This window comes from Zea mays, chromosome 8 (assembly GCF_902167145.1).
Source record: "Zea mays cultivar B73 chromosome 8, Zm-B73-REFERENCE-NAM-5.0, whole genome shotgun sequence".
NCBI lineage: Eukaryota > Viridiplantae > Streptophyta > Magnoliopsida > Poales > Poaceae > Zea > Zea mays.
In genome coordinates, this window is record NC_050103.1 from 5874476 (window position 1) to 5886603 (window position 12128).

Consider the following 12128-nt stretch of genomic DNA (forward strand, 5'->3'; position numbering starts at 1 on the left):
ACTTTGGTGTGTCTTGTATTGAATGTTATAGCTCTTGTAAGGTGTAGAAATGTGGAAACTTGGATGTGGGGTGGTTGGGGGTATTTATAACCCCAACCACCAAACTAGCCGTTTGGTGGAGGCTGTTGTCGCATGGCGCACCAGACAGTCCGGTGCGCCAGCCACGTCACCTGGCTGTTGGGTTTCGACCGTTGGAGCTCTGTCTTGTGGGCCCGCCTGGCTGTCCGGTGGTGCACCGGACAGGCCTTGTAGGCTGTCCGGTGTGCCACCCACGCGTGCTCTGCTCCTCTGCGCGCGCAGGCGCGCATTTAATGCGTTGCAGTCGACCGTTGTGCGCGAAGTAGTCGTTGCTCCGCTGTCACACCGGACAGTCCGGTGTGCACCGGACACTGTCCGGTGACTCACCGGATAGTCCGGTGAATTTTAGGAGAGCGGGTTCCCGAAGCTGGCGAGTTCAGAGTCGCTCTCTCTTGGGGCACAGGACACTGTCCGGTGGTGCACCGGACAGTCCGGTGAATTATAGCGGAGCGCCTCTGAGAATTCCCGAAGGTGAGGATTTCAGCTTGGAGTCCCCTGGTGCACCGGACACTGTCCGGTGCGCTAGACCAGGGGGCACTTCGGTTGTCCCTTGCTCTCTTTGTTTGAACCCTTTTCTTGGTCTTTTTATTGGCTTATTATGAACCTTTGACACCTGTAGAACTTATGCGCTAGAGCAAACTAGTTAGTCCAATTATTTGTGTTGGGCAATTCAACCACCAAAATCAATTAGAAAATAGGTGTAAGCCTAATTCCCTTTCAGAGGCTGTCTGTCGCATGGCGCACCGGACAGTCCGGTGCGCTAGCCATGTCACACGGTCGTTGGGTTCTGACCGTTGGAGCTCTGACAAGTGGGGCCACTAGGCTGTCCGGTGGTGCACCGGACAGGTCCTGTAGACTGTCCGGTGCGCCTTCTGGTGCTACTCTGTCCTCTACGCGCGCAGGCGCGCATTTAATGCGTCTGCAGTCGACCGTTGGCGCGAAGTAGTCGTTGCTCCGCTGGCACACCAGACAGTCCAGTGTTACACCGGATAGTCCGGTGAATTATAGCGGAGAGGCCTCCCACTCTCCCGAAGCTGGCGAGTTCAGAGTTGTTCCTCCCTGGTGCACCGGACACTGTCCGGTGCGCCAGACCAGGGCTGCCTTCGGTATACTTGGCTCCTTTGTTTTGAACCCCTTTTATTTGACTTGTATTGGTTTGTTGTGAACCTTTGGCACCTGTAGAACTCATAATCTAGAGCAAACTAGTTAGTCCAATTATTTGTGTTGGGCAATTCAACCACCAAAATCAATTTAGGAAAAGGTGTAAGCCTATTTCCCTTTCAATTACATAAATTAACCTATAGCCTAGGCATAAAATTAGAATGCACCAACAGTAAATGATCCTAATTTATTTGAACAGAAAAAAATTCTATGAGCATTTTGCAATTTGATTCACTCAATTTGGAGTTCATATGCAAAAGATATGAAATAAACAAGTTTTGAAGTTTAAAATACAGAATGAGGTCCAATTCTGTGATTGATAAAAGGTCAAGGGTTTGTTTATAAGAATCCAGGGGCCTGCGCGCAAAACCTAAAGGACGACAGGTTGATTACTAAAGAGCTGGGGTTTTCTTTAACAAAATCACATGCGAAGGGGTATCGAGCCATCTCAGCCATCAGATTACAGATCGACGACCGAGATCAGGTCCCACATACGAGTGTGTGGGCGCGGGCGCGCGGCGAGCGCTGACAGGTGGGCTCGGGGCGTCAGTGACCTGAGGTAGGACTGACGGACCGGGCCCAGCGGCCGGGGTGCGGGTGAGGGGGCGGATCCGAACAGTCAGATCTGAATCAGACGGCTAGGATTAGATCGGGTTTAATTAAAGTCGGGTCGTCCGATTAGGAATGAGCGGTTAAGATGGGCGTCTGGGATTTTGCCTTCATCGGTCAGCCAGAGGTGGCGCTTCCCGCGGACACAGCGGCGCCGTCGCCGAAGGCGAGGCAGATCGGGGTTCTTAGGCCGTTAGGGGTCGGTCCGTATAGCTGGAGAGGTTGGGGATGACCTGCCAAGCGTTATGGCGGGGTCGGGGTTGCATGAACGAGGCTGAGACGACCAGACGGCGGAGGGGGAGTCCTCGGCGGACCGGGGAACACTCCGGCGAGCAATCGCGCGCGACTAAGTGCAAGACAGGGGAAAATAGGGGCGGGGGTTAGGACAGTTACCTTGAGGGAAGACTTTGGAGCTCACAAACGGCGTCCGAGCACGACGAGGACACGGGTCGACGATGGCTGAGCTACGGTAGTGAACCGGTGATCGCGTACCGGGCGAACTAGAGGGGAAGAGGACGAACTAAGGGGCGTCCCGGGTTGCGGGTGATAAGGCGGAGCTTACCGAGGCAATAGACACGATGAGGGCTCGACGGCGACCGCAGAACGGGCGCGAGACCACGGCGAGCGGCGACGGAACTCCCTGGGCGCGTGCACAGAGCGAGAGAGAGGGCGAGGGCGCTCGACTGAGGGCGCAACTGAGCGAGGGAGGGCGAGTGAGTGAGGGCGGGGTGCAGAATAGGCTCGGGCACATGGGGCGTGGCCGGAAATCGCGCGGTCATGAGCGCGTCCACGGCGGAGAGGTGGGCGGTTCAGAGATAAAGGGTCCGGCAGATGAGCCCCACGGATCAGCGAGAGAGGGCAAGCGCATGTGGATGGGTTTGTCGCCGACAAGTTGACCCTACCAGGCAGCGAGAGGGAGAGAGGGAAGGAAGAGCGGGCGCGAGACGGCGCTGACAAGTGGGGACCGCCTGTCAGGGGGAGGGCGGGCGCGTCGGGGGCTAGGCCGAAATGGCTTTTTCCTTTTCCTAGAATTTCCTAATTGCTTTTCTATTTTTTTCTCTAGGGTTTTCAAATCAAATGCAAATTTAAACTATTTCAAACATGTGCATCAAACAAAATAATAAATTAGGCTCAGTATGATGCAACATTTGATGACCCACATAGTTTTGACAAAATAAATAATTAACCCCTCTCGTAATTAACTTAATTCTAGTCAAAAGAAAGAGAGAGATAAGGATAACAACTGAATTTGGTAGATATTTAGAAATAAATTTTATACCTAAAATTCAGTACGTTACAGCGTGCGGCTCCAGAGAAGGAGCTGCGGTACTACCTTGCCTGAGCAACTTCACGACCGGCCCCCTGGAGATCTTCATGTGCATCGTGGTGCTCAAGATGGCTTCAAATGGATGCCTCAGTACATCAAGTGAGGCGCCGTTGTGTCCTCTTTTTTTCTCGTTCGCAGATGGTGTTGAAACCAAGCCTGGTGGTAACTATGGAGAACATGGCAGCTGCATGAAAAGGATTTATGGTAGCTAGTGATAGGCAAAAGCTTGTAACTTAGGTGTTAATCCTAGATATGTGATGGGGTCTACTTTCTCTTCTGATTGTTTCTGAGTGGTCTATTCGTTTCGAATTAAAGTCAGTTGTTCGGACTGTTATATCTGTAATCTGTAATTTATAGAGACAAAACACTATAGAAACATTAGAAGCTGATACAAATTAAAGTCTGTCAAGCGAAAAGTCTGTCAAACGGTTCAGAAAATGCGGTTGCATCGAGGCAGCTAGAAGTATTTAAGTTTATGTAATAATCACGTTACATGTAGTAATGGATTAGCAGGTTTGGTGGACTTCTGTCACTAATGGTGAGCTTGTGGTTTCTAAAAGTATTTAAGTTTAGGCTCCTGTAAAGGCTCATCTACCCTAAATAAAGAGGATCTAAGAGCATCTCCAAACGCTCCCTAGAAATCTCTCCTAAATAAAGTTTTTTGGGAAAAACATAAAAACGTGTCTTCAACCGTTCTTCTTAAGTGATCCCAACTTTTTCATAGCCCTAAAAACTCCCTCATTTATAGCTAGAAATGGGGAATTTTTGGGCTTCCCAGAAATAATCTACCGCTTGAAGAGATCTGTTGAAGAAAGGATTAAAATCAACCCCACTATTTTTTTAGATGTACCTTAAAACTAATTTTTAGGAGTCATTTTTCTGAGTTGCTCTTGGAGATGCTCTAACGGTCCTCTACTCCCTCTAGCAACGCCCTCTAAATTTAGTACGTTGGTGGATCCTCGATATGTAGAGTTTATCTAAACGGTCATCTATCTATTTTGAATACTTTAAATAACCAATTTAGCAAAACTAAAATATGTACAATATATATGAGAGACGAGAAATATGTATGTAAAAAAAATTAAAATAGAAAATGTCTCTAACATAAGTATTTACGTATAGAGGACATGATTTAAACGACGTTGTTAGACAGAAAGAAGATATAAAGAATAGAATCTTTTAGAAGAATCTAAAGTATAGATATAAATAATAGATATAAAGAAAATTGCTAGAGACAGTAATCACGAACATGTGGGACACGACGACGACGCGGACCCGTGCGTTGGCAGCTCTCGCGCGCCCGCACGAACTGCCATTAGGGCTTGTTCATTTCTGCAGAAAATGCACCCAGAATTGTTCTTGTTGATAAAAACTTATACAAATTAGAGAACTATTTTGGTCTTTCATTCCGTGTGAACCAAAGGGGCCCTTAGATCTTGTTCGTTTGTGCCGGATTGATGGGTTGGAACGATTCCTAACCGGATTACTTCTCTAATTTATATAAATTTTGATTAGCTCGAACGATTCCGGATGTAATCCGACATAAACGAACGAGATCTTAAGCGGCTCGTCCGCGTCCGGCCAGGTAATGCAACCTCGGACAAGGCAGAAGTAGATCGTGTCTGCACCGCATCAGTTTCTTCTCTCTCGCGTAACATTTTCTAGCCGGGGACGCGCGACTATGGCTTGACGGCGCTTGCAGGGCCGTGGCTTGGCAGCTCAGCACGACAGTGATGACGCTAGCAGCAATGCCGGAGCTCGGTAGTAAGTTTAGCAGTAGCCAAACAAAGGAAACAGAATGACCAAGTAGAAGGAAGTTTACTGTATTTTTAAACCAATCAGGGAACACGTAATGGACATCACAAATTAGCGGGGGCTATGCAGGGACGGACTCAGACTTCCAAGATTCAAAATATAGTTCATAGGGGACTCAAAATATAGTTGATAGTTCGAGGAGTGAGTGAAGTCGAGAGGGAACCGTTGGACGGAACCAAAGAATTCGAGTTTGTGTTTTTTTTTTCATTTCATTCATTTTACATACATGCGACGCAGCTGCAATGTCGCATTTGCTTTGCAGACGTGTATGTGTGTGTGTGTGTTTGGTACAAAAGAATCGTGTGTGTCGACGGCGTACGAACGAACGAACGGATTGATGAACCCGCGTGAGAGCCTATCTAATCACCTGAATCTAATGACGGCCAGGAGCGCGCCGAGAGCGAGCAGCTCCGCGGGCAGCAGCACCACCAGCAAGAGATGCGCGCGCCTGGCAGCCTCGCTGACGGCGTCCACGAGGCCCCCGCGCCGCCCCGCCGACGCCGACGACACGCCGTGCACGCCGAACGGCCACCAGAGGAGCAGGCGCCAGCGCTCCCGCTCGGCCTCCCGCGCGCGCCTGGCCTCCTTGCGGACCACGGCGCGCACGGACCGGAGGTACGAGTTCACGTCGTGGTCCCGGTACACGGAGCCCCGGGGCCCGTACGCGGCGCCGTCCTTGAGGATCTCGAGCGGGTGCGGCGAGTTGAAGAAGGCCGACAGCGCGGACCGGAGCTGCGGCAGGGAGCCTTCGCCCGCATTCGCCGCCGTTCCCGCCCCACCGCCACCGCCACCGCCGCCCAGGTGGTAGATGCCGCTGTCCGGTGGGAGCAGGTGGTGGTGCGGGGACAGCCGCTCGTCCGGCTGCAGGATCAGCACCTCCCCCATCGGCGCGTACAGGAGTTTCTGCATGCAATGGATCGGGTCCATGAATCATGATGATGGATGTTTGCTAGGAGATTGCCGGCGTCGAGAATCCACCATGCAAGCCATTTCTTGCCCAAGGATAGATATCTTGACGGGCCTACCTGGTTCGCGAGGCACGGGTGGCTGCGGAAATTCCCGTTGGCGAGCTTCAGGATGTTGGCGACATGGTCGGGGTAGTGGCAGGAGAACACCCGGGGCACTATGTCCCGGTGCATCGTGACGGACTGCACGTGGCTCCGCGGCAGCCCGAGGCGGCGGAGCAGGTGGTCGCCGCCGCACATGATGCACGGCGCGCCGAACGTTATCACGGGCAGCAGCGACGACGCGGGCGCCTCCCCTCGCACCAGCAGCATCAGGTTCACGAGCAGCGCCAGGCTCCCGCCGAGGGAGTGCCCCGTGAACCGCAGCCGCGCGGATTTGCCCCAGCTCTTCAGGTGCGCCTTCACGTAGGGTAGCATCTGGTGATACATCCCCTTGGCGGCTTCGTATATGCCCCTGTGAACCAGCACGTCCACCTCCTGCAGCGCCGCCGCATCAGAAAACTGAATTTAGATTCACCTGCTCGGCTGCTCTCGTAGTCGTATACTACTACCAACTCCTGAAACTGAAATTATTTTTTTAGCAACAGTCAGCAAGTATAGTATCATCGAACCTCAAATTTGACAGGTTCGAACAAAAGGTTGGCCTGCCAAGAAGCAATTGATTCTGAGCCCTGTACGTAGGTCACAAAAAGCAAAACAAACCACAATGGCACAAAAATTGGATTCAGAAGCAAAAAAAAAAAAGTGAACAGAAACTACATATCGAATCACCATGAGTATTTGGGCCACAAGCTAGCGGTACCGGTACCTGAACCACGAAGTATATCGTGCTGTTCTGATCATCCTCACAGACGAACCACTCGCAAGGGCAAGATCTCGAAGAGTTGAGATCATCCGCAACGGCTTGCCGCGTCTCCTCCTTCGCCGCGACCATGGAGGTCACCGAACTCGTCGTGGCCACGAACGAAGCCTCGTCCACGCTCAATCCGTCACCGCTCGCGCCGCTCACGAGCGACGTGACGGCTGCTGGATGATCGTCCTTGACGCCATTCCCGGGACCAAATGGCATAACGCCCATGGCCCGGGAGTGCAGGTAAGAGGCAGCAGAAGACACTACATGGTACGCACCAAACGGTTTTATCGTCCCTAGCCCACGTCGTGGCACCGCGTCGTCGACAGCTTCGGATGCTTGATCGCCAGATTCGTCTTTCTTGGTGCTACGCTCCTGCTTCTGGTCAGGGTTGCTAACTCCGGCCTTGTCTTGCACTGACGACGTCACGAACCGCAGATTGTATCGCCGAAGACATTTTGGCTGGGATGGGAAGCATGAAAGCAAAAGGATTCCTGAGTTAGGCGGTGGGAAAGGTAAGAAACTCTGGTTCAGAGGAAACTCCGACGATATTTCTGTAGACCAGAAAAACAGTTCAGGGCAATTAACCAATTGGCGAAGACAAGCAGAACTCAAGGATGGACTCGGACTAGTCCAAGACTAGCTATTGGAAAATCACACTGGAAAGGAGAAGTAGACAGTAAAAATCCAAAATAGACCAGATTCGGCATGGGCTTTCCTAGGAAATACCACCACCCCGCGCGCCCCTGCATTGACGCTGGAAAATACACGCATGAACAAGAGGACGACAAGTGTCTGGCACAATCACATGCTCACGAGCGTTTACCGAAAGCAATTCCACATTCACCGAGGACGAGCTGCACTGCAATTGACGCGTGAGAGAGAGAGAGAGAGGAAGAGTAGCAGTACTACTAGCTAGCCGTGGCGATGGACGACGGTGACGGTTACCTGAATTCTGGGGATCATGTAGGCGATGTTGCAGAGGTAGGACATCATGGAATACTCTTTAGCCTCCCCGAGCGACGCCTTCCGCAGGAGCCGCGAGAACGACGCGCGGTCGAACACCTCGCCGTCGCCGTCGCCGTACCCCACGGCGCAGCCTTCGTCGTCTTCCCCGCAGCCGCAGGAAGCGCACTCCTCGACGCCACCAGCGCCAGCCGCAGCCGCAGCCGCCGTCTCCTCGTCCGGTTCCTGGCCGCCGCCGGTGGCCTCCGCGTCCGCCGCATCCACCCACCGCGGCTGCACCCGCAGCATCTGCAGCACCCAGTTGCCCTGCCCCCGCTGGGCCCCCTCCGCCTTCCGCTCCTCGTCGGGCGGGCTCCTCGGCTCCGCGCCGCGCGTGGAGGCGGCGCCGACCGGGGGCGGCTGGTCTCCCCCGCCACGCGGCCACATGCGCAGCCGCTGGCGCTGCGCCGGCACCGTCGCAGCCGACGCCGGCGGCGCCACCGCAGGCTGCGGCGCCGCGGCGGCGCGCACGAACCGCAGCACGTCCATGGCGCGGGGGCGGCCCTGGTCTGGGCGCGCGCCTCCGGAACGTGTGGCCTCCTACCGCGCGCGCGCGCGCACGCGCACGAGGGCGGTTAAGCCGCGCGAATCGAGAGGCGGCTGGCTAATAATAGGAATAGCGCGTTATGTTTAGGAATCCCTGCCGTCTGGGACTTGTGGGGCGGCTGGCGTGGTCTGCGCGGATCGCCGGCAGGCTGGCTATTCTTCTGCCGGTTCTAGCTCACCGGAGTGCTTTTGGTCGACGACGGGGAGTGGCTGCCGTGATTGGTAGGATGATGGGGGAGCGGGCATTGCCGGAGAGCCTCCTCCTATATACTTGGAGACGTGGCGAAGGGAAGGACGGCAGAGGACAGGGAGGTAGGCGATGACCGGGGATCGTCTCGTCTGTGGCCTGTGGCCTGTGGCCTGTGGGGGTGGGATGGGTGGTGAGCGAGCGACGAAGAAAAATCTTTTCGGTTGCTTGTTCAAAAGGAACCCTTTTGACATTGGATATTTATCCGCTTGCTGTGGTGGTTTTGGCGTGGTGCCTCTTTCTCCTTCAGCTGCGAATGCGACTTGCGAGGTTCCTGTGTACACACTACACAGCCAGCAGGTCAAATTGTACAGGAGATATACATACAACAATAATCACGAATCCACCTCATGCTTCTTCGGTTAGAAGAAGTGAATTGAAAAAGGATCGGATGAGATTAAATTCAAAAATAAACAGAAAAAGATTTAAGCCTCAATTCCCTTCGTTCTATCTATATACAACCGAACGAAACCTCACCTCGATTCAACATGCTTCACGCACCAGAAAAAAATGAAAAAAAAAATTAAAGGAGTGGATATTACAAGGCCTGATTACGTGCAGTCTGGCATTAACAATGCCGTGACGGCATTTAGGCTGCGGTACTGCTGCCTCAAAGGCTAGAATCTAAACCGCTGGCTGTCTGTCAAGTGTCAACCGCTTCAGAAAGGCGGACGCGCAGTTGGCTTAAACTAGCGCAGGCAGGCAGAGAGGCGACACGGCAGGTCGGCAGCGGCGCGCGTCCGTCCCAGGGGCCACGCGCAGAAGATGCCACCGTTGCTTCCGTGGCGTGGACGCGTCGCCCTGCGGCGTGGACGTCAGGCTGGCGGCACGTCAGCGGATGAGACCGCTGGCGCGGACGTACACGTGTGGCGCTCACGGCATTTCCAGCAAAAAAAAAAAAAAAAAGCTAAGCATACATGTATTGAGTTGCTAAACAATACTTACTCCCTTCCAATTTATAATACATTTGACTTTTTTATTCTAAATTTAATCGATTCGTCTTATTAAAAAAATTATAATTATTGTTAATTTTTATAATGACATCATTTAGCATATAATATACTCTAAATGTGGTTTTCAAATTATCGTTTTTAAAATAAATTGAATAGGATAAGCCTGTCAAATATAGTAAAAATGTCAAACAAATTATAATTTAGGACGGAGGAAGTAATAGAGAGTAAAAAATATATTCTCCAATAATTATTTTTAGTTAATAACTATTTCAAACGTGCTAATGTTTGAATTTAGCCTGTGACGCGTAAGGCCATGTTCGTTTGATCCTAAAACCATAAGGATTGAGGGGGATTGGATGGGATTGGAGAGGATTTTGACTTGTAGGGGATTTAATCCCCCTCAATCCCCATGAGGGCTTGTTCGGTTACTTCCGTTACCTATGGATTGGATAGGATTGGAAAAAATTAAAAAGAAATTTGATTTGCTTGGGATTTAAACTCATTCAACCCACTCAATCCACATAGATTGAGAGCTAACCGAACAAGCCCTGAATTGGTACAAAACGAAGCCTAAGGAAGAATCTTCGTTACCTAGTACTGTGTCTAGTGTAGAGATGTTCAAACGGCCCGATCCGGTCTGAACCCGTGCCTCGTAGAGATGTCCAAACAGATCGATCTAATTTGGTTCGGTCCCGTTAAATCCATTTAAGCACAGTACCGTTAGATCTGTATAGTCATTGAAGCCGGGACAGACTATTTGATAGGCTCAAATCTCAAATGAGCCCGTCATAGAATGGGTCTAACTGTGTCGGGCCGGCACGGTAAGACCGGCCCGAAAATAAACATTGTGTCGGTCTAAGTCCGCCAATAAATAAATCAAGTTTAAAACTAGATCACCATAAAAATTAACACATTTACAAATCACAATGGAAGGATATAACTAAACACATAACATATATTACAAATAATACACATATCACATATAAATAATAGATCTTAAATTAAAAATAGAGTTATTTTTGTAATGTTTGTCTTATTAAATGGGTCGATCCTTAGCCTATTTAAAAACGGGTCGTATCCGAGCTAGCCCGACGTCCTAAAAACTCTGAACAAGCTCGTCACACTCGTCACACCGCTTGTGCCGGGATAGATTGGAGCCCGTATAGAGTCAGGTCAGACTCGAATCAAGCCTAAATAACGGGCTATATGCCGGGCTCGCAGACCACGTGCTTGTCGGTCATTTGTAGCCTAATGCAAATCAGCGGTACTTTTTCACAAAGCGCAGACATCAAGACGAGGGGACGAAATGACAAAATCTTGTCATTTGTAGCCTAGTGCAAATCTGTACGATTGCATTTAAGGCTAGATTGTGCATTAGTCGGCCCCTTCAGGTTCCTCTGCAAGTGCAAAATTTGTTTTTTCAGGTCGCTTGTCGTTGGTGCTCGCCAAAATAAGTAAATAACCCGACATACATCACACTTGCTTTATTGTCCGCTTAAGCAGTGTGTATTAGATAAAATACCCAGTGCAACTATGAACAGATTTTGCATTATTTTTCGTGGGTCCAATAATTTAGAATACCACTTTGACCTTTGTGCGCGCATACTCTTTCAAACATGCTGTCGGTAAGGATAAAAGTGGATATCTAACATAAATTTAATATTTTAATATATATATATATATATATATATATATGGAATTTGATGTTGTTCTTTTATTATATTATCAATCATATATTATAAATAAAATGAAATTTTGCATAAATTATTTTAAACATTATTTTCTTTCTACAATAAACAAGGTGAAAATACTCGAATCTGTATCTAAATTTTATATCTATCATTTGAAAAATATATGATAAATTTGAGATTTATTTGTTACGGACCTTTACAAGATTCGGTGCTAAAAATAAGTGTCGGTATTTCGAAACCCGGGGGTCCCTGGACCGACGAGTGAATTGTCGCCGCGTGCCCCAGCCCAGATGGGTCGGCGCGAGGCGGAACGCGAAGGGGGGAGAAGCAGCCGGAGGGAGACAGGCGTGGGAGGTGGAACCCGCGGCCTTCGTGTTAGCCCCGCGCCCAGGTCGGGTGCGCTTGCAGTAGAGGGTTACAAGCGTCCACGCGGGAGGGAGCGAGCGGCCTTGCGCGAGCGCCGTTCCGTCCTTCCCCGCGCGGCCAACCCTCTGTAAGAGGGCCCTGGACCTCCTTTTTATAGGCGTAAGGAGAGGATCCAGGTGTACAATGGGGGTGTAGCAGTGTGCTAACGTGTCTAGCGGAGGAGAGCTAGCGCCCTAAGTACATGCCATCGTGGCAGCCGGAGAGGTTTTGGCACCCAGTTCGTGTGATGTCGTGGCCGTCGGAGGAGCGCTGGAGCCTGGCGAAAGGACAGCTGTCGGGGCTGTCGAGTCCTTGCTGACGTCCTCTTGCTTCCGTAAGGGGGCTGAGAGCCGCCGTCGTCACAGGGCATGCGGGGCGCCATCATTACTCGTATAGTGGAGCGAGCCAGATGGGACGCCGGTCTTGTTCCCCGTAGCCTGAGTCAGCTCGGGGTAGGGTAATGATGGCGCCTCCTG

At 51.0% G+C, this 12128-nt stretch overlaps 1 protein-coding gene across 1 annotated transcript; it reads right to left on the reverse strand.

Annotated features, from left to right (window-relative positions):
• Positions 1-5162: 5162 nt before the first annotated feature.
• Positions 5163-9236, reverse strand: LOC100383317 (alpha/beta-Hydrolases superfamily protein). Its single transcript, NM_001175975.1, has 5 exons — positions 7754-9236; positions 6764-7267; positions 6567-6626; positions 6016-6432; positions 5163-5893 (listed from the first exon to the last, which is right to left on the reverse strand). The coding sequence occupies exons 1-5, from the start codon at positions 8297-8299 to the stop codon at positions 5354-5356; spliced, it is 2067 nt and encodes a 688-aa protein (NP_001169446.1). The 5' UTR covers positions 8300-9236; the 3' UTR covers positions 5163-5353.
• Positions 9237-12128: the final 2892 nt, after the last annotated feature.